The sequence below is a fragment of the Tamandua tetradactyla genome, chromosome 4 (genome assembly GCF_023851605.1).
Source record: "Tamandua tetradactyla isolate mTamTet1 chromosome 4, mTamTet1.pri, whole genome shotgun sequence".
Taxonomy (NCBI): domain Eukaryota; kingdom Metazoa; phylum Chordata; class Mammalia; order Pilosa; family Myrmecophagidae; genus Tamandua; species Tamandua tetradactyla.
Window position 1 is genome coordinate 63,789,857 of NC_135330.1, and position 21,092 is coordinate 63,810,948.

The window sequence follows — 21,092 nt, forward strand, 5'->3', positions numbered from 1 at the left end:
CTGGGGGGAAGTGATGGAGGGACATGTTCCCATCAAGAACTACTGAAACACAAGGTGGCTCAGACTTTGCTCACGGTCCGGGGGTAAGTACTATCTGGGTAGGGAGAATTTTAAATTAGTTTGAGGACTGTGTGCTTGTTTGTGTATTTCTATGCATATAAGTTTCACAGAGGAATCTCCAGTTATGGGATTGCAAATGGCTTAGAGTGAGCCCAAGATTCAGCAGTTTTGACTTTATGGATATTAGTCTCTCATTCCTGAGACTTGAGATCTGCCTGTGGCAGTGGCAACAGCGTAATTCTTGGCTCAGAGGTGCATGGGTTTAGATTCAGTGGAACTGGTTTCAGATGCCCACTCTGCCACTCCCAGCTGCCAACTTTTGTGAGCCTCACCTTTCTCATCTGTTAAATGGATATAAAAACGCCCACCTTCCAGGGTTGCGAGGAGAACTGGAGACAATATCCATTTAAAGCCTGGCACAATGCTCCATCAAAAGTAGCTAGCATTAATTAAAGTCAACTGGAAACCAGATGCCAGAGAATCTCCTCTGAGGAGTGTTTTCCTTGAGTGTCCTTCTGAGCTGCAAAGGACTGGTGTGTGGAGGGAAAGGGATCAACCTGGGAGTTTTAAAAGTTTCTGTATGGGAGTCAGAAAATGCATCTGCAGACATCTGGGCAAGGAAAAGCCAACAACAACATCAAACAGTAATAGTCGACCCTTATGTAAAGTTTACTATGTGCCAGGAAATATTCTAACAGCTCATTTAATCTGCAAAGCAACCCTAAAGACCTAGGTATCACTAATAGCTTCTCTTTGAGGAAACTGAGACACAAATGTGTTAGCAACTTGACCAAGGTCAACCAGTAAAGGAAAATTCTCCTGGAGAACTTAAGCATGGAAGAGCGTCCTCAGACCAGTGTCCATCGTCTCTGGGCAGCCTGGGAGAGCTGTCAGGAGGTACTACATGCAAGAGTGTAGATTAGCTACTCCAGACCTGTTGACTAACTGTCCTTTAAGTCTTCTGCATGTTGACCTTACTGTGTGAGCTTTCGCAATTCTGTTCAGTGCAATGCTCTGAGTCAGATTGGCTAGATAATTTGCGGAATCCAGCACAAAGTGAAAACACGGGGCCCCTTGTTCAAAATTATTAAGACCATCAAGAAGTAACAGCAGAGCATAAAAAACCAATCATGGGGCCGTTTTGAGCGGGGGTCCCTACCAATTGCAGAGGTCTCGCGTCCATGAGGCCAGCCCTGGCGCTGAGTCTTGACCATGAGGCAGAAACCATGTTTTTCAATAATTTCATTTAATCCTAACAAGTATTCTGTGAGGGAGCCGTTCAACTTCCATTCAGTAGAAGGAAACTGAGGTTCGGGGGCCCTCCAAGGTTAAACAGTGTCAACTGTGTGCACATTAATTTAACTGCAATGTGCACAGTGTTACAAAGTATTTTCCCCACACATCGTCTGCAGATGTCATGCTAGGAATGCGGACAAGACCTGGTCCCAGCTACCGAGGTGCCCACACACTGAGCACGTTCTGTGGGAGGGCCGTAGTTTTCTGAAATTTTCTTTGCCAATCTATGAAGTGGAAGAATAATTTGGCCCCTTCTAATTACCTGGAGCTTTGTGGGAATAAGCAAAATGAATCCATGATACTACTGCATAAGTTGCTCACAGTTCTTTGCCCTTTTTTTATATTGGAACTGAGTTACGTTTAAATTCATTCAATTTGCATTCGTCAATAGTAATTTCTTGCAAAAATGCTTCCCCCAAAATTATTGATTAAAACTTAGGATGAATTGCTTTCCTCCTAAAAAAAATTGGCCATGTTTGCACCTAGAGATAAGTGACTAGAGATGTGGCTTGCTGGTTGAGGCTCGAAGTTGCTGTTTCTGATTATTAGAGACTTGCCCTTTAGGCCCATTTAAGACTCACAGAATTCTAAAATAATGCTCTCTACTTAGCCTGTTCCCCTCATGTTATAAACAGGAAAAATAAGGTTCAGAGAGAGAGGAAGTGAATTGCCCAAGGAGAGTGACTTCACAAACTGGCTGAGCTAGAAAGACCTAGGTCCACATTTCATATTCCCGGTGTGTCCTAACCCTTGGGGTGAGGCCTCTGCCAGGTGACCAGAGCTATAAGAAATCCAGAGAAGACTGACCTGAAACCCAGGACAAAGGTGATGGCCTGACCCTCTGTCCTTTCCCTCCTCTTGGTGTTTGGCAGACCCCATGCCTCTCTTCTTAGGCCAGATAGCTTGACCTTCTCTGTCCCCTGGTTAATGGACACATTGACAGTCATAGCAATGGGAACTCTATGGACCAGGGACTTACTAGGACCACATAGTCTTGTTCACTGAGTTGCTTATACCTCCCGTTTGAAAACTGTGAGAGAGCCCAGTTTCCTTAGAGGGCTCTGTAGAAATGGGTGCATTTATACAGTTAAGCCAATGTAGGTTTGAATATGCTTTTCTGGTCTGAGGATCTCTCCTATTGGGCCCCTATTGCATGCCAGGCACTCTCTTATACACGGCAAATATTCTGTGCAAAAAAAGAAAAGAAGAAAAAATATACTCTGTGCAGTGCAGTGAAAGCTCTGATACCATACAGCCTGGGTTTGACATCTGTCCCCTCCAACAGGCTGTAAGAATCCAGTTTCCTCATCTGTAAAATTAGAAGGAAGAGTATGTACTTCAAAGGTTGTTATTCTGAGGATTAAATAATTTACGTAAAATGTTTTGCACGATGCTAGCACATGGTAAGCACTAAACATGTTTGAGAAGAAAGAACGGAAAACAGAAAGAGGGAGAGAGAAAGAAAAAGAAAACAGGTATCACCCCCATTTTGCTGATAAAGCACTCAGGCTTGAAAGGTAAAGCAGTTCAACACTGGGAAGACCAGAGCTGAAATTCAACCCCAGTCTGTCTGGCCACTATTTTCACCGTTTTCCTACATTTACTTGTGTAGTGGCTTTGCAGTGTATTCTGCTTTCTCACACCTTATCTTATTCACATGTGGTCAAATCTATATCAAACTTTGGATGAAGGTCTCAGTTCCACTAAATCCCTCCTTTACAGCCAGGCTTGGCAGGCACCTTTAGCTACATTGTTTTCCCCTCAGTTCATCCATTGCCTGTTCCTCAAATAATTCCTGCTCAGAGACTCCTCCCTGAATATTGTATTGTGTGGGATCTCTTCTTCCTTCAAAATATTACATGTTATTGATCCCACTTTTTCTGGCAATTCATCATGCTTCGCCTGTGATGACTCTTCTCCTTTTCAAATTTTCACATATTAATGTCTTGATTTCCCAAATATAGCATGAGCTTCTCAGATGGCAATCACCCCTTCTTCATGCCCTTTGGAGTTTTAACTCAGGATCATGCACACAGCCCACTCAATAAATATTTGATTGATTGAAGTGTAGACTTTTAGCCCATCATCTCCATGTTTCATTAACATGATATCAAATGTTCAGTCACTGAGATATAATTATGCAGACAATTATCCAAATGACTTCATCTTTCCTTATCTATCTAATATGTTATCACGCTAACATAGGCCACTCAGAATTTCTGAGTTTGTTTCAATACTCTTAAAGTATTTTTTCCTTATTGAAAAAACAATGTTTAATTGCAGAAAACATAGAAAATAACAGAAAATATAAAGAATTAAATAAAATATAATCCAGAATCCCAACACCCAATACCATTTAGGTGTATTACTGTCTATTCTCCCAACCCCAAAATTTTTAACAAAGTACATTTTAAATAACATCAATTTATTTTGCTTAAATGCATATTTATGAATAACTTCATATTTGATATACAAAATTATTGGCAATGAACTATTCTGGATTTGGTACACCGAATCAGCTGAATTGGGTGAGTGATTACTAAAATAATATGACAGAGAAAAAAAATTAATGACCCAGTTTTTTTCTTTTCATAAGTTTTTATTTTTTTATGCTTAATTTTTAGAATTGTCATTCAATTATATGTAGCTAAATATAACTCCATTTGACTTTTTCACAGAACAGAATCCTCTCCCTAGATTGTTTCTAAACATAGTTTTAAATGATTGCATAATACTCCATTCTATGCCTTAACTCTAATTTATTTAATTATTGTTTTTTACTTAGATCGTTTTCCATTTTTTTACTTTTATAGTCAACATGGTAGCGAGCTCCTTTGCAATAATAGCTTTGACCCCATTTTGGATTATTTACAACTTGTCTGTTTCACGTCCTTTACCCATTCAGCATTTGGGGTCCTAGGGTTTTTCTTAATTTATATAAAAATAAATAAATCTTTTAAAATTGTGATGTACATACCCATTACAGAGGTTTTTTGCCTTTAAATTTTGTTTATTTTAATATATGTAGTTTTAGGATTTTTTAACCAACTTTATCTACTTTCTCATGTGCTATTTTGCATTTTCTTCCTTTGCTTTTAAACTGAGAATGTTTTCTCTCACTTGGGGATTTAATAAATATTATTAAATATGTAAATATCCCAATTATATTTCTTTTTAATTTTAATTCAAAAATATTTACCTCCTTAATCCCTTTGTAACTTGTTTTATTATCAGTAGAGCCTGGATCTAAGTTCTCTTCTTTTTCCTTCTAAATAGCTAACCAACCCATTGTCCTGTGTGCATCATTTGTTAAATAACCTTTTCCTTTTCTCTTGTTGCTTTGTGTACCACTTTTTATATATTTATTCTACAGACCAGCAGATTTTTTTCAAGTTTACACTACTCTCAAAAAGTGGCATGTCAGGAACCCACCTTGTCACATTGCCTTTTCAAACATTTCATCTCTTCTGATTGCTATTGTTTTTTTTAATCCGGTATTTTAGAATAAGCTTGTTACGAAAATTCCTTAACTGTGATTTTGATTGAAATTGTACTGAACCAATAAATTAATTTCAAGGGTTTTTTCGTATTCTAGTTTCCTCATCTGAAGCATCATATCTCTTTCTGTCGCCTGTCTTTTACTTTGCTTTGAAATTTCTGCTATTTTCCTCAAAAAGTTACACTTCAGATGAAAAAGTTAGAGGAGGCCATAACCCAAATACTCCTAAAAAGTGGGATAGAATGATCAAAGGTGATGGTGGAGTTACACAGAGAAGGTAGGATTTAACAAACAAATATGATTGCTGAATCCTTAAATTGATATTTCTTTTAGTCTCCAGTATCTTAGAGCAGCTAGAAGTAAAAACCTTGTGGAATTATAACCCATAACAAACTCTGAAATCTGTTCTACAATTAAGTGTTGTGCTGTGCTTCAAATTTATGCTTTTTTTGTATATATGTTATTTTCCACAAAAAAAAAAAGCAAAGTTGACTTGATGATTAAGAAAATATACTTATTCCTTCTAACCTCCAATCTCCTGGAGCAGGTAGAAGGAAAAATCTGAGAGTGTGGTATGGCAGCCCATGACAAACTCAGATCTGTCCTGTAACTACTTGCTGAAGAGTGCTTTGAAAACTATAGCTTTTTTCTTTCTTTGCTTTGTATATATGTTATATTATACAATTTAAAAAGCTTTTAAAAAGTTATAGTTCAGGTTCTTAGATATTTCTATTTTTGTGGTTAAGTTTCACGGTATTCCTTTTTCCCATTGTATTTTCTAACAGGTTATTGTTGGTATAATAGAAAGAGTAGCTGGTAATTTTAGGATATTTATCATGTCTACAGGACTTTACTGAGCAGTCTCATTACTTCACTAGTTGTCAGTTGATTCTTTTTTTTTTTTTTTTTTTTTAATATTTTCCTCCCCAAATCCCCCATCCGATGGGTCCCTAACTTCTACTGAAAGCATTGAAAGAAACTTACTTTGGAGCTTATTACTAAAGGCATTTTAACCAGGGAGAATGTGATTGCACCCATGCACCATCGTACTCTCTTGTCTGGGCTTGGTTAGCTAACTTAGGGAGCCTCTATTTCCTTGGCGGGAATAATAATGGTCTCTAAGTAAATGGACTTAAATGAATAATGCATGTGCGAGCTAGCCCAGGGCAGGTCACAAAGTGAGCAGTTACTTAATATTAGCTATTTTTAATTTCTTTCTGTGTGATTTTAAGTCTAGTGGGGCAATCAGAATAAGAGTAAAACTGGAGAAAAGAATATAGGTTTTGGGCAATAGATTTATATTAGGTGTACCCCAGAAAAAACATGTTTTTAAACTTAATCCATTCCTGTGAAACTGTGAGTCCATCTTCAATAACACCTGTTGAAAACTTGTTTTTAGTTAAGGTGTGGTCCAGCTGAAGGACGTTGGGCTTTGATCCTACTACTGGTGCTTTATAAAGTAAAAGCCTCCTGGAGGAAAGGAAGCCAGAAGTTGGAAGTTGAAGGGATCCAAAGAAAAAGGAGTGGACATTTCCTTGGTTTTTTTTTTTTTTTTTTTTTTTTTTATAGCTCAGATGCAGCTTCATTCAGTGTTTTAACATAATTACATTACAATTAGGTATTATTGTGCTGTCCATTTTTGAGTTTTTGTATCTAGTCCTGTTGCACAGTCTGTATCCCTTCAACTCCAATTACCCATTATCTTACCCTATTTCTAACTCCTGCTGGTCTCTGTTACCAATGACATATTCCAAGTTTATTCTCGAATGTCGGTTCACATCAGTGGGACCATACAGTATTTGTCCTTTAGTTTTTGGCTAGACTCACTCAGCATAATGTTCTCTAGGTCCATCCATGTTATTACATGCTTCATAAGTTTATTTTGTCTTAAAGCTGCATAATATTCCATCGTATGTATATATCACAGTTTGGCGGTTCCTCAAAAAACTGAATATAGAATTGCCATATGACCCAGCAATACCATTGCTAGGTATCTACTCAGAGGACTTAAGGGCAAAGACACAAACGGACATTTGCACACCAATGTTTATAGCAGCATTATTTACAATTGCAAAGAGATGGAGACAGCCAAAATGTCCACCAACAGACGAGTGGCTAAACAAACTGTGGTATATACATACAGTTGATTCTTTAGAAATTTCCAGATATTCAAATCACATATTTTGCAAGTAAGGATGAATTTGACTTCTCTCCAAACACTGTACTTTCATTTCTCCTAAGTGCAGTAATTAATAGCTCAAGCTGCAGCACCAGCTTATTAGGGCACAAAGCCCAGATAACTCTTCTCATTATCTTGAACAAGTTATTTACCCTTTCTGTGTCTTAGTTTTGTCCTCTGTGAAATGGAAATAATAATAGTACCCACCTTCTAGGGTGGCTGTGAGAATTGGATGAATTAATACATGCAAAAATCTTTGCCACCTACGACATGGTCAATAAACATTCAATGTCCTCATAATTATTATCACATAAGTTGAAACTTCTGGGAGTAATTTTTGAAATAGTGACAGTAGGCATACTTATCTTTTTCAAATAACTGCTAAAATATTTTATAATTGGTAAGGTTCTAATTATTGATAAAGAATAGATATTCATTGTTACATTAAGAAACAATCTTCATATCTTAATTTCAAACTTTCAAAAAATTAGAACTGGGTATTCAATTTTATCAAATACTTTTTGGCACTTTACTGAGATTATCGCCTTTTAAATATAATCTTTATCAGAGTCATGTTTATAATATAAAAAGGGCAGTTCCCCATAATGATGAGAGTCAGGCTTTTGAGTCTGATGGGCTTGAGTTTGAAACTTGAATTTTCCAGCTAGGGGACCAGGGCAAATTGCTCTACAGCTCCAACCTTAGTTTCCTCATCTTTGAGATGGTGATAATTCTATTCTTGTAGAGCCAGAAGATTAAAGTATATGGTAAATGTAAATGCAATAATGATTCCATTATTGTAACAATTGCTTTATTGAACATCCCTGGGGCAACTTCTTGATATCATGCATTTACTTCTGTATTCATAAGTAACAGGAGCCTGGTTTTCTTTCCCTGCATCATCTTTCTTAGTATCAGGAGAATTTATTACTTTTTTTACGCCCTGAATCAGTTTATATAAACACAAAAATTATGGATTCCTTAAAAGTTTGAAAGAACTTATTGATAAAACCATCTGGATGCAGCTTTTGAGGAGATAACTCTGATAATGACCTCAAAGTCTAAATAAGACTTTGGCATTTACTGGATGTTTACTACTATCTAATAAATGCTACAATTATTTCACATACCTCATCTTATTTCATCATAAGTAGGTATTACTTATATTCATCTTATATTAGGCATATTGTTCCCATCGTACAGATAAGAAAACTGAGGCGGTGAGAGGTTATATTACTGGACAAAGTTCAGGGAGTGGACTGGACTGGGAGCTCCTAGATACTACCCTGCTTCCCAAATTTCTTTCTGGTCGCTTTTGTTTGATTTATATCTGTTAAACTTTCTGTCTTATGGCATCAATTTTGCTATTTTTTTTCCTACAAGACCATCCATTTTGTTGAGCGTTCATCAAAAAAATCTTAGTAGTCTCACAATTTTTTATCTCCTCTATTTCTGTGGTTATAGTCTCGTCATCATTACTAATTTGATTCCCTTGTGTTTCCTCCTTTTCTTGATTATTCAAAACCATTCTGTTGTTAACTGCCTATAAAATTAAGGGCAAAAAGTCAAGTAATGTGGAGGGGGCTGGGTGATCCTCTAAAGTAGAAATAAAGGTTTTTTTCCTTTTAAAACAAATTCCATGTTCACCTAACTTTGCATCCTTTTCTTCTTCTCTCACTCCAGCCTTTTAAAAACAAAATGCTTAGGTCTAGAAAGAGATGTAGGAGTACTTTGCCAGGTGCCCAACTTTACCTGGACTTCTACCTCTCCAAGACCACCCAGGTAGCAAGTGATAGAGCTGGAGGGGAAGCAAGGTTGCTGCCACCCTGTCTCGTTCTGTTTCCATAAACACCATTCAGCTGAATTATAGCTCAAAAGTAATTTCAAAAGTAATAAATTAATGAAGACTAGAACTTTAAAGCGCCTTAGTTTTGACAATATTAATTGCTAATACTTCAATTTATGTGATGATTTTCAGATAAATCATCTTCTGTTGTGATCTTGTTTTAAACCTCTCCTCCTAGAATGACTCTATCCAAAGAAAACAATGTCAGGCAGGAAAAACGGGGTGTCTTTATTGTTTCACCTCTGACGCTTTGCTGCACCGATTAGAAAGGTATGAGACGGCTCCTGTATCAGTGAAAGAGGGGAACAATAAAATGGAATCCAGCCCTAAATACAGCTCCCAGGATTTCTAGCCAGCTCAGAAGCAAACGCAAAAAAATGCTCAGCACTCTGATCGAGTGTGGTTTTGAGGCCCTGGGCAAGGCATTTGCATCGGTGTGGGTCAGCGTGTCAAAATTCAGTCCCGTGGAAGGGGCAGGACTGTCCCTGTCTAGATAGTGGAACAAGGTGGATCAAAAATCTTACATGGGCCAGACATTCTTTTCAAAATATAATTACATTTAACTGCTCATTTCCAGATTGCGTGTGTGTGTGTGTGTGTGTGTGTGTGTGTGCGTGTGTAAATGAGCAGATGTTTTTGCAGACTGGCTGATCAGCAACCTGCAATTAGACCCCAAGGAACAAACTGCTTATTGCAGTTAGGGGACATTAGCCACTTAAATAATGACATCTGTCATAATTTCCATACCTCATCCTGTCCTGGATCTTATCTCCAAACTATACTCAAAATGAATGCCTAAGTTTCCTAAAATAGATTAACCAGTTTTTTTTTGTTTTTTTTTTTTTTTTTTAAAGAGAGAGGGAGGAAAGGAAGGAAAGACAGAGAAGGAAGGAAGGGAGGAAGAAAGGGAAACATTTTTAAACATTTTCTTGTTTTTATTATATTTTGTTTGTTTGTTTGTTTTTTACATGGGCTGGGGCCGGGAATCGAACCGAGGTCCTCCGGCACGGCAGGCAAGCACTCTTGCCCGCTGAGCCACCGCCGCCCGCCATTAACCCAGTTTTTAATAGCTCTACTCCAGTCACCATCTTGGCAGAGTCCTTTAGGGTCGAATAATAAATGACTAGTAACTGTTGAGTGCTTCTCATGGGCCTGGCATTGCAGACAGGTCTTTTCAAGCAGCCCTCACTCACTGAGCCCACACAAGGTACTATCATATCCCCATTTTACAGAAACAGAAACTGAGTACTAAGAAGTTAAATAATTCATAGCCAGAAGGAAACAGAACTGGGACCCATAATTAGGGCTGTTTGACTTCCGAGTCCAGAGTTTGAACTTCTATGCGATGTGCTGTGTCACATGCTTTCGGGTGACATGGGTTGCTGTGTGTCATTTGGCCGATATGTTGCTCACACTATATTAAAATGACGGAAGTGTAGGCAATGTAGTGTGAATAAAGAGTCAAAATAGGATATTGGTTTTAAAATAATGAAACATTTATTTAGTGCAGTGGTTCTCAAGTGTAGGCAAACTGCCTCAGGGGCCATTGGGAAATGTGTGGGGTCATTTTTGGTCATTTTGTTTGTTATCCCACCAATGTGGGATGTTAATGTCCTACCATGTGCAAAATGGTTCTAGGTAACAAGAAATTGTCTGGCACTAAATGTCAGGTAGTACTGGGAAACTCTGATAAAGTGGAACAGTGGTCATTTAAAAGGATGCAATAAAACTCGGGGTGGCAAAATCAAATGCCTTCAGGGTTGTTAGGAACTGAAGCTAAATGTCCCATCCTAGGGCGTCCAAAGTGAAATCTTTAAAGCCCACCGTCCAACAAAAGTCATCTAGGTGCCAAATTTGGCTTGTGGGACCCCGGATTGTGGCTGTTTACTGAAGGTTTTTCTGATCTGGAAATCCGTCTATGATAGATTCAGTGAAGAGGAAAAGCTACTAATCAGTACTATCCCGTGTTTTTACAAGATTGTTTATGTGCATATATACATATTTACATACACACATAGAGTATATGAAAATGCATAGACAATTTTCTTGAAGTTTAAGAAATAGGATTTTGGAAAATGTCTTATTTATTCGTATTTTAAAAAATTTTCTATCACAGCTATCTCTTAGTTGCATGATTTTTAATGAGTAAAAGGGAAGGGGGGCCTAAAAAATGTAAAAGCCTTGAATGTGGTGTCCTAAGAACACTGTTCTGGCTTCCATACCGGTTGTTCCCTTCGATGGAAGCGGGAGAATAATTTTTTTATTAAGGACAGATGAGACATTCAACGGTGAGTTAAGCAATACTGAAGCACCAAAGATCCTTTCTAAATGAAACGCTGCTGATTTCCCAGACACACTGGCCTCACTTCTAACCCCTTCGCATGATTTTTGTGTCTTTTGTGATGAAATGGAGCTCTGCCATAAGGTCCACTCTTCCTTTCGCAGCTGTCCCAGCAGGGGTATTGAAGAACCCCAGCTGAGAGCTGGAGAAATCAGCATCTGTAACAGAATTTATTTTCGGAAGGCTTATCCAAAATTAGACAGGAGCAGGACATTTTAATTATACCTATACCCTTCGCTAAATTAAGGCATCGAGTCCTTCGAGATTATTTTTTTCCCTACAAAATTCCGTTCTTGCTTCATCTTGATTTTGTGTATGTGGATGTGTGGAATAAACAGCTTTCTGGCTCTACAATTTTTATTTTGTGCTCAAGTCACATCTGACTGTGCTTTCTTTCTGGAGTTTGTTGATCATCTGGGGATGCTGGATTTTCTGTCTATTGGTCTGTGGACACTGGGGAGGTGGCTAATTTCCTGGAGTCCTTTCTTGACTGCCGTTTGGGTCAGTCACCACTGACCTGCCTCCCTACGGCCCCTTCTGACCAACGCCACGGAGAGAACCCGAGAAGCCCTGATGCTAACGGGGCGACCCTGTGATGCTTCTCCCCCTGCAGTGCCGGCTACTGGGAGGGAGCAGCAGAGGGGCCTGTCGTGGACGGCGGTGGAGCGTGGAATTGTCCCACTCAGAACATTCCCACTTTACATCCCCCCAATAGCATATGCTGAATCTATGCAAAACGAGGAACCAATTCTGGGCCCTAAATCGATCTCTATAAATCAAATTAAATAGAACTCTTTGTGAGTGATAAGGCTAGTGTGTGCTTTTTTCATTTAAGGTGAAAAGCAAAGGGTAGATAGAGTTAGGGTCTTTCGGAGAAGGGTCTAGAATTCATTATGTATGAATGAGGGACCTTAAGACCTTGGGGCATGCAATGCTCCCAACTCTGACCTCACAAAGAAAAATTATCCCCGGGAACCAGCTCGTTGCTGTGTGAAGGGTATGGGGACGATGGCGTTACATTTTGCTCCAGATTCTCCCAGCAGCCGCCCGAAGGCCACAGCCACGGAGAGGCGGTGATGGCAGCCTGCACACTCCCTCCCGTCACTTCCTTCTCTAGACTCTTGGTCCAAGTTTTGATCCTAGGAAACTGCAGTGTGAAAACTACAAAAGAAAACAAAATCTCCAGGATTTCCCACACTGCCCTAAGCACTTGGGAACTCTGATGGGGAAAATAAACTTAAGTAGCAGACAAAAGCTTTTGGTTTTATTTTTTGTTTGTTTGTCCATTTATTCTTTTACCTTTATTTTTTGTTTTTATTTAATCCATATAAAGGCTTTTTAATATTTACCGCCCACGGCAATACGATGGGTGCTCTTGCAGCCCCTTGCCGCTGCTCTAGTAAATACTATTTCAAAAGGCATTTTCCTGCTTTTGCCTAATAGTTAACTCCATTTGCAGAGCATGTTGATGGAATACATAAACTGATTTTTAGAATTACCATATTTGTGAGCGTCTAACTGCCTTTTCAGTCTTGGCTATATGAAGCCCGATAAAGTTATGTGGTGTGTGTGTGTGTAAAATTTAGACTCTTTAAAGAAAATGCACTCAAGCACGACCCCTTTGTGCTCCCAGCTCAGGAGGGTCTCGGAGTAGGGACGAGTGGTTGAGAATGCAGCCCTGGGAATCAGAGCCCAAATCCAGACCCTGCCGCTTGCCAGCTGAGTGACCTCAGACATGCCGCTCATTTTTCTGAACCTCACTTTGCTCACGTGTAAAAGTGGGATGATTGTATAAAACCCACAGCAATTCTGTGTGAATTAGGTAGCATGGCAGGTGTGCTGGGGGCTCAGTGCCAACGACTGACAGCCCACTGGCTGTCAGGTATTAAATTTATTACTGCCTAGTTTGCAGATTCAAAACCTGAAATCTGGGAGAGGAAAGCAAATGGCATCCAAGCAGCTGAGCTTGCCTGAGGAAGAGAATTCAAGCCCAGGAGTGCCTGACCAGCTGCCTTGCCTCCTGCAGGTCTCCGGAAGGACCCTGCCTGCAGCACTAGCTGGTTCCTCCTTAAATTCCTTCTGCTGCCTCCGAAGGAGTCTGAGCCACTTTCTCACCCTGAGGCTACCCAGCAAGAATCTCATCATGCTGACAGGGTGAGTGGGCCCCCAAAATAGCTGGTGCAGGGCTGGGACAATGTTTCCAGTCACAGCTCCAATCCAGGCTGATGGGTGCAGCTGGCTTCCAAGCATGCACACCCCCTCTTCCTGGCTTCCCAGGTCGTACCATCCAGAGAGGTAAAGGGATGGGCCCTGAGACACACAGCAAGGACAGATGTCTGCCTCTGGCTGGGTGCAGAGAAGGATTTGCAGTTATATCAACATCTCTGAAACTGCTGACTTTGACCCTTCCCCTTTCTCAACAGAGACATGAAGCTCTGGCATGGCTTAGTGATCGCAGCTGTGTCCCTCTTCCTACAGGCCTGCCTCCTCGCAGCCATCAGTTACCGGCTCAGCAGGCACGTGGGTAAATGGCTCTTCTCAACTAATCACCCCAAGAGGCCATTCCTGGGCCTGTGGCAGGACAGGGCCCCTGTGGAGTCCCTGATTATCACCCAAACACCTGCCCAAGGAGCCACTGCACAGACCACTACCCCACCCCTGGCCTCCTACCTCACCTCCAAGCTCACCTTTTACCTAACCTATGTCTGGTTGGGAATGCCTACCCGGTGTCCTCCCCCTGCCGACATCTTCTACCCAGAGACAAGCCTCTGCGTTGTCGGTGGGGAAGGCGTGTTTAACCCGGGCCTATAATTTTCTTCATCACTGTCAAAGGCCTGAACATGAAATGACCTTGCATTGTAACAGAAAGGAATGCAGTTCGGCTTAAAGAGGCGCTTAATTTTTTTTTGACAGATTTGCAATGGAACTTAGAGAAGCCCTGTTCTGGGAAGTCTTTGCAATTAGGGCAAATAAAATAAAGATGCCTTGGCTGATCATAAGACGAGAGAGTGGACAGATGGTGTTTTGAGGATTTTCCAGTGAAGGAAGTCTAGGCTTCTTCATCCATGCATCCTTCCATCCATCCGTCTGTCTGTCTGTCCATCCAACGGATAATTATTTAGCACCTAACTCTCTGCCTAGGTTCTTGTGATCAAGCAGGAAATAAAACAAAACAAAAATTCCTGCCTTCATGGGATTTAAGTTCCATGTGGGACCCATGCACCAAACAAGATAAGTAAAACACATGTAGGTTGGATGGTGGTAAGTGCTGAGAGGAAACAATGAAACAAGGAAAGGAGATATGACCTGGGGGTGGCCAGCATCTCTGAGATGCTTATCTTTGAGAATAAACCTGCAGAAGTTGAGGAATCAAGCGACACCTGCAAAGGCCCTGAGGCAGGAGAGTACTATTCCTACTCCAGGTAAGAACCCAGAGGCCGGTGGGACTAGAGAGACCTGAGGAGCAGGCAGGCAGGAGAACAGTAGGAGAGGAGGCCAGAGGCGAAGGAGTGAGAGAGGGCCTGGGGGACTCCTTAGGCTGGGACTTTGGCTTTTACTCTAAATGAGGCAAGGCCCTGTTGCAAGGTTCCGATCAGCCATGCAATGAAATTTAAAGGGATCACTCTAAACGTTTTGTCCTAAGGAGAGTAACCCTCGGAAGGCACTTGATTCAAGAGAGTGTCTAACTTAAGGATCTTCCAGTTTTGACCTCTGCCCTCTCCCCTGTAGCCAACCAGAGTGAGCAAATACTGAAAGCAACCAGGCTCCAGGCGCCTGGACCCAGCCCTGCCTCCCATCACCCATCTGCCTCCAAGGAGCTGAAGGAGACCGGGGCAGAGAGACGTACCCCTGTCTGTGATTGCCGCTACAGGAGTGAGTGCTGGGGGCGGGGGGTGTGTGTGTGTGTGTGTGTCAGGAAGCTCTCTGTTCTGTCTGGACCCCGGGGGAGCCTCCCCTCTGCAACCAGAGTCCATCCCTGCCAGCCTGAACCTCCCGCCTGTGGGTTCCTCATGCTGCACATCAGGAAAGAATGTGCCAGCTGACCTTTCTTAGGATACTCTTCATCCTGCCCATGGGGCAGATCTTGTGTTTGTGGGGGATCTGAGTTTCTCTTACAGGCTTGGTCATATGCAAATGCTTATGGAGGGGCTTGGGAACCTTCTCTGTTCCTCTTTGAGATTCTGTGGCACCTCTTCTTCTCTTCTGCTAGTTAATAGTGGAGTCAAGACTTCAACCACCTCTGTCCAACTTGAGCAGTGGTTGCTGTGCATCTTACCTCCCAGCCAATGTCATTGCCTGGTCCAGGAGGAGCCCAGAAGGACCCTCTTTTAAGGACTTGGATGTGTGAACCAGCAGGAACACCACCTGCCTTTTTTTTTTTTTTCATCTCAGGACCAGGGAGGCCCAAACTGGGTCATTACTCACACCGTGGAAACGAGCTGCTTCTGCGAAGGGCTGATAGCACTTTTTCCATGGGTTTATCTCTTGATTGATTTGATTTGTACCCATCCTGATTTTGTCTCTTCAGTTGGAGAAGTCTACTTACTGGTCAGGCTTCCTTGGCATGGAGATAAGGCTCTAGTGCCCGGGGGGACCAGAAGACTCTCATGCACAGGAAATCAGTGTTTCAGCAGAATGGGCCAGTCTCTGGTCTCATACTGACCCCTCACCCCAAAGCTTTACCAGGAGCCTGGCCAGAAGCAGAGATTGTTTGACTGGCAGGGACCTCAGAGATTATCTTCCAACCTTTTGTTTCATAGGGGATAAAAATTAGGGCATGAAAGGGGATGTGACCTACCCGGGGTCCCCCAGGGTTAGTGACGGGCATGGACTAGAACCCGCCTGCACTCGGCGGTTGGACTGTCTGCACTGGGCTGGCCGTCTCAGGGTGCCCCTGCCTGCTCGTCCTCCGGCACATGGTCCTTCTCAAGTACGGTTAGACTTGTAATAGTTTTAGATGGAACTGGAGGAAGCAGCAGTGCCCAGGCTGCTGGACACTCCCCTGCTGTGACTGGAGACTCCATCTCCCAATGAAATGCTCCATTTCTCCTTCTTTTTCTTTTGGGGTGCTATCTCCCCCACACACACTCCTCTTTGCAGAGCTGGCTGTACCTCTGCCTTTGTCTGTCTCTCTCTCTCTGTGTCTCCCTTTCATGTCTTTGTCCTCTCTTAAAACCCTCCGGTTTTCTCTGGAGTAAGAACATTTTCCATTTCTCCCCAGATGACAGCGACACATCCTCGGACAGCTCGGACAGTTCAGACAACTCGCCTTCCACCCACCAGGTAAAGGGCGCTCCCAGAGGCCCCTGCCCTCCGTACAGTCTGGGGAATCCCTGCCGTAAAACTCTGGGAACTCAGGTGGCCCCAGCTAAGCAAGTGGGAGCAAAGAATGAGGGGCTTCATGAGTCATCACAGCATCCTCAGGTGAGGGCCAAGCTTGCACCCACAGTCTCATGTCAGCATGTACCATGCAGATGAAGTGCATCTGAGCAGGTGATAACAATGAAATGAAAGGGTTAATGGGGACCCCCCCCCCCCTTCCCCAGACCACGGCCCCTGGGCCGAGGTGTGCTGAGTCTTGATTCCACTTGGATCAAATCTCTTCATCTTCTCCTCTCCTCTCTGCTCATGCTCCTCCTTAAGCCCATTCCCTGCAGGCAAGTGAAGGAAAGTCATTGGCACTCTCCCTCCTGGCCCTGGCCCCGGAGTCCAGCCCCCCCGGGGCCCAGGCCCTTTCCTGCCGAGCCTCGGGCGAGCTCTTTCCAGGGGGAGTTCAGTCCTGGGCTCTTACTGCCTCCCAAGAAGGTAGGGATTTTGACCCCATCATTTCTCTGCTTTTTTCCTCAAGACCTCCAAGGATGTAAATTACACACAAGTGGTCTTTTTGGCCCCTGGAGAACTGAAAAATGAATCTGCCCTGGACTATGAAAACTTGAAGGAAGCCACAGATTATGTGAATGTCAATCCCAAAAGCCGCAAACCCAATCTCTGGACTTTTGTGAATCCTGCTGCCTCTGAGCCAGTGGAATACACTCAAGTGACCATGTGAATTCTAGATTTTTAAATGGGGTGCAGTTCTCTATGAATTCTTGCACTTATTTTGGTGGGGGAGGGTCTTTTTTTCTTTTAAGAAGGCATCAAGAGAAAAATAAGCCTATATTCCAGCAAGAAGGATTTGCATCAGATATTAGGAAGAACTTCCGGGTAAAGTATGAAAACACTGGAGCACATCAGCCAAGAAAGTGATGAAATCTCTCCTGAGAGAAAATTTTTTTGAAAAAAGTAATCAGCTGGAAAAGTTGGAATAGAGTTCTGCTTGGCAATCTCATGGTTAAATGGCTTCTCTGTAAGCTTTTTAATTATTGGCAATAAATAATTTCCTTAAAAGTTTTTAATAAAATAGCAACCACTTGTTCCTCTTTTCCTCTTGTCTAACCCTGAATTTGTCCCTTTTTTCAGTGCTATATCTCGCTGAGTAATACTGCTCTACCCTTAGAACTTTAGTTCATTTAGAAATCCCACCACCAATCAATCCTTGAATTTGTTGTTTTTTATGAACAAAAGATCACAAATAGAGTCCAGGTAAATATCGATAAGCATCAAAATCCATTACCCCAAAGAAAATCATCCAAAACTCAATGCAATAACATTTAATACCCATTCCCCTCTCCCCACTTTTTAGCCAATTAGGAATAAAACGACACCTTCTTAACTTATGAATAGCTATCTCAAATCAGTAGATAGCATGCTATTTAACCATAAGTCTCTCATTACCATCTTATTAAACCATAAACAAAGTAAGAATGTCGCAAATCTGCCATTTCCTTTATTATCTAACATTGCTCTAGAAGTTCTAATTAGTGCAATAAGACAGTTGACAAAAATAAGATATGGCTATTGGAAAGAAGGATAAAATTTGTCATTGTTTGCAGATAATAGATATAATCCTATCCTGAGAAAGCCTCAGAGAATTTACTTAAAATGTTTTTTAAATAATGGCACCATTAAACAACGGTTAAAAATATTTTTCCAACATCTAATGAAGATATGAAATGAAAAACATCTTGCTCATAGTAGCTACTAACACACACACACACACACACACACACACACACATACACATACACTAGGAATACCCTTCATACAAAGTGAACCCAGCTCAGGGGCCTCCAGGGTCTACGTATTACGGACTCTGTATTAATGGTGCACCATCTGCTGCCTGAAAAGGGCCTTCCCTATCCTGGTTCTCAGAGCAGCTGGGACAGCTTTCCTCTTTCCACATTCCCTTTTCTCAAGATGAAGGAGCAGCTCTGACATGTTTTCCAGGGCTGGAAAACTTTAGTGAGTCTGCATTCCCTTTAACCTTTTAGCTACCAATGTTTTGCCTCTCCTTAGAAAGCTTTTCTTACTGGGCATAAAAAGAGATTCCATTGATTAGACAGACAGAATGAGAAAATAACAACACTGTCCTGGCATCCAGAAATGAAGCTCTCTTTCTTACTGATTTTCTTTCAAAAAAGGAAAAAAGGAAATTGATGTCAGGGAGAACAGAGACCTGAGGGTGCAGCGTCCACAGAGCATCTGGTTGAGGTCAGTAGTGAACTCTGCTGTGTTGGCTCCAGAGGTATGCCACTTCATAGAAGAGTTGTCTTTCAAGAAAATACACTGTGGAGAGTGACATTAGCACCTATCCTGCTTGCTTAGCAGGGCAAGGCCTTCTTGGAGAGCGCTGTGGAAGCACTGAGTTAAAAATGTGACTCTAAGTGACTTACAGGGTTGGCAGTCAAGGGTGCAGGTGGCTTTTCAGATATCCTGGTAAGCTGGGGATTGGGGCCAGCTAACAATTTGAACGGATTCCCAAAGTCATTATAAGTCATGTGGCTATAAATAAAATGGCCCTTTTAAATCATTTTTGCATGGGCAGGCACCAGGAATCGTACCCAGATCTCCGGCATGGCAGGTGAGAACTCTGCCTGCTGAGCCACCGTGGCCCACCCTAAAATGGTCTTTTTGTGTGCAATACTCCCATGAGTTTAAAGGGTCAGCTACTTAAATCTGCATGAATAATCTCTTGTATGAGCAATCACCCTCTAAGGAGCAAGCTCTAGTTAAATGGAGCCCCATTCCCCCAAATTATAAATCATTGTTATTTCCAAGGGGTGATTAAACTGCTCCACTTGAGGTTCCCACTTGAGGACTGGATAAAAATCTCTTCAGAATTATCTTATAAGATACAGAGAAACCTGTTGAATATCGGCAACCAACAGATGGGTATTATGTGCCAACAATGAACCAGGGATATACAGACCAGAATACATATGTCCCGCCTTCAGTGAATTCACATTCTAAGGGTGCAAGCTTCCAAATATCCCCCATGGAACTGCAGCAAATTCCCTGAGGGACACTTTTATTGGCCAACTGGACCCACTCTGGTAAGAAGGCGTTTCATGCTCAACCTCAGTGGATTTGTTTACTTCTAGTGTAACTGGTGCCCATCTGGCAACGGTGCCAGCTGAGCCCTATTCCAGGTTCAGGAGTCTTGCTGTTAAAAGAATTTAGACAAATGAGACGGTCAGTAAGAATAAGTAGTAAAGTTTATTGGAGAGAGAGGTTAATGCAGAAGTACCCAAGGGAGGGACACGCACTGAATGGGCTGGGTTGAGCTTGCTTTATAGAAAGTCTTGTAGCAGGTTTCCATAGTAACCATGAAGCACCAGATGTCTTCTTTGTGCAGGTTCCCATGGTGATCTTTGGCACCAGGCGATTTCTTTGTTCTAGGAGATAGCTATCGGAATTCATGGCCTATTGTCACATACCTAAGCTTTGTCTCTGGGAAGACAAAGTTTAACAGTTTTTATGATCCCTATGCTTCCTGTCATTAACTAAGACTCTGCTTTGGGCCCAGAATTTTACAAGCTTTTATGGTTTGGGGAGGTTTCAGGGTCTTAGGGGAAATTTTTGTCCCGAGGAGTTTGCAGCTGCAGTTTGCAGCTTTGCATTAGTTCTTTCGAAACTGAGTAGAAGACCAGGGACCGCAGCCTTGATGTCCTATTCTATCCTGCCTCACCGGGAACAGGTCAGACTGCTGAGCCCAGAGGGGTTCTCAAGAGGCCTCCAAACCCTTGCCACACTAAACAGAGCACATTTAAATCACTCCAGCTCATCTGTTTTTTTTGAGGTCACCAGGAAAAGCGCTTCCACTAGTTTCCTCAAACCCTCACTCACGCGTCTCACTGACAGTGGTAGTCTGAAGTTGTAATGTACCTCCCCAAAAGGCCACGTTCTTTGAATCCATTCCTGTGGGTGTAGACCTAACGTAGATTTTTTTGATTAGGTTGTTTCAGTTGAGATGTGACCCGCCTCATTCAGGGCGGCTCTTGATCCTCTTGCTGGAGTCCTTTATAAGAGGATAAACGCCACAGAGAAGCTAAGAGTTGAAAATGAGAGCAGCTTGCAGAAAAAGCAGCAGAGAAACAGAGAGAGGGAGCCACTGAAGCCAGCAGCTGAAAGCAATGAAACCTAAACCTGGGAGCGAAGAACCAGAAGATGCTGCCACGTGCCTTGCTATGCAACAGAAGAGCCCCAGATGCCAGCAGCCTTTCTTCAGAGTCCAGGTAGCATCCTGTTGATGCCTTGAATTGGACATTTTCATACCATAAGAATCTTAAATTGTAAGTTAATAAATCCTCATTGTTCAAAACAAATCCATTTCTGCATTTTGTCAGTTTTAGCAAACTTAAACACTGCCTTTCGGGCAGGAATTTCTGCAGTCGGCCTTTGCCTTGTCGTAGTACCCACTTGTACTTCGCCTTCGTCAAATACATCCCCTGTGGGCCTAGAGAGGAAGAGGCATGTATCCAGGGGTCTCAGA

General features: G+C 42.1%; 1 protein-coding gene across 1 annotated transcript; it reads left to right on the forward strand.

The window, feature by feature from the left end:
- The first annotated feature begins 4 nt into the window (after window positions 1-4).
- Window positions 5-17,616, forward strand: RHEX (regulator of hemoglobinization and erythroid cell expansion). Its single transcript, XM_077155785.1, has 6 exons — window positions 5-83; window positions 13,248-13,375; window positions 13,645-13,745; window positions 14,951-15,094; window positions 16,443-16,504; window positions 17,070-17,616. Exons 1-6 carry the CDS (start codon window positions 24-26, stop codon window positions 17,268-17,270), a joined length of 696 nt encoding a protein of 231 aa, XP_077011900.1. The 5' UTR covers window positions 5-23; the 3' UTR covers window positions 17,271-17,616.
- The last annotated feature ends 3,476 nt before the right edge of the window (window positions 17,617-21,092 follow it).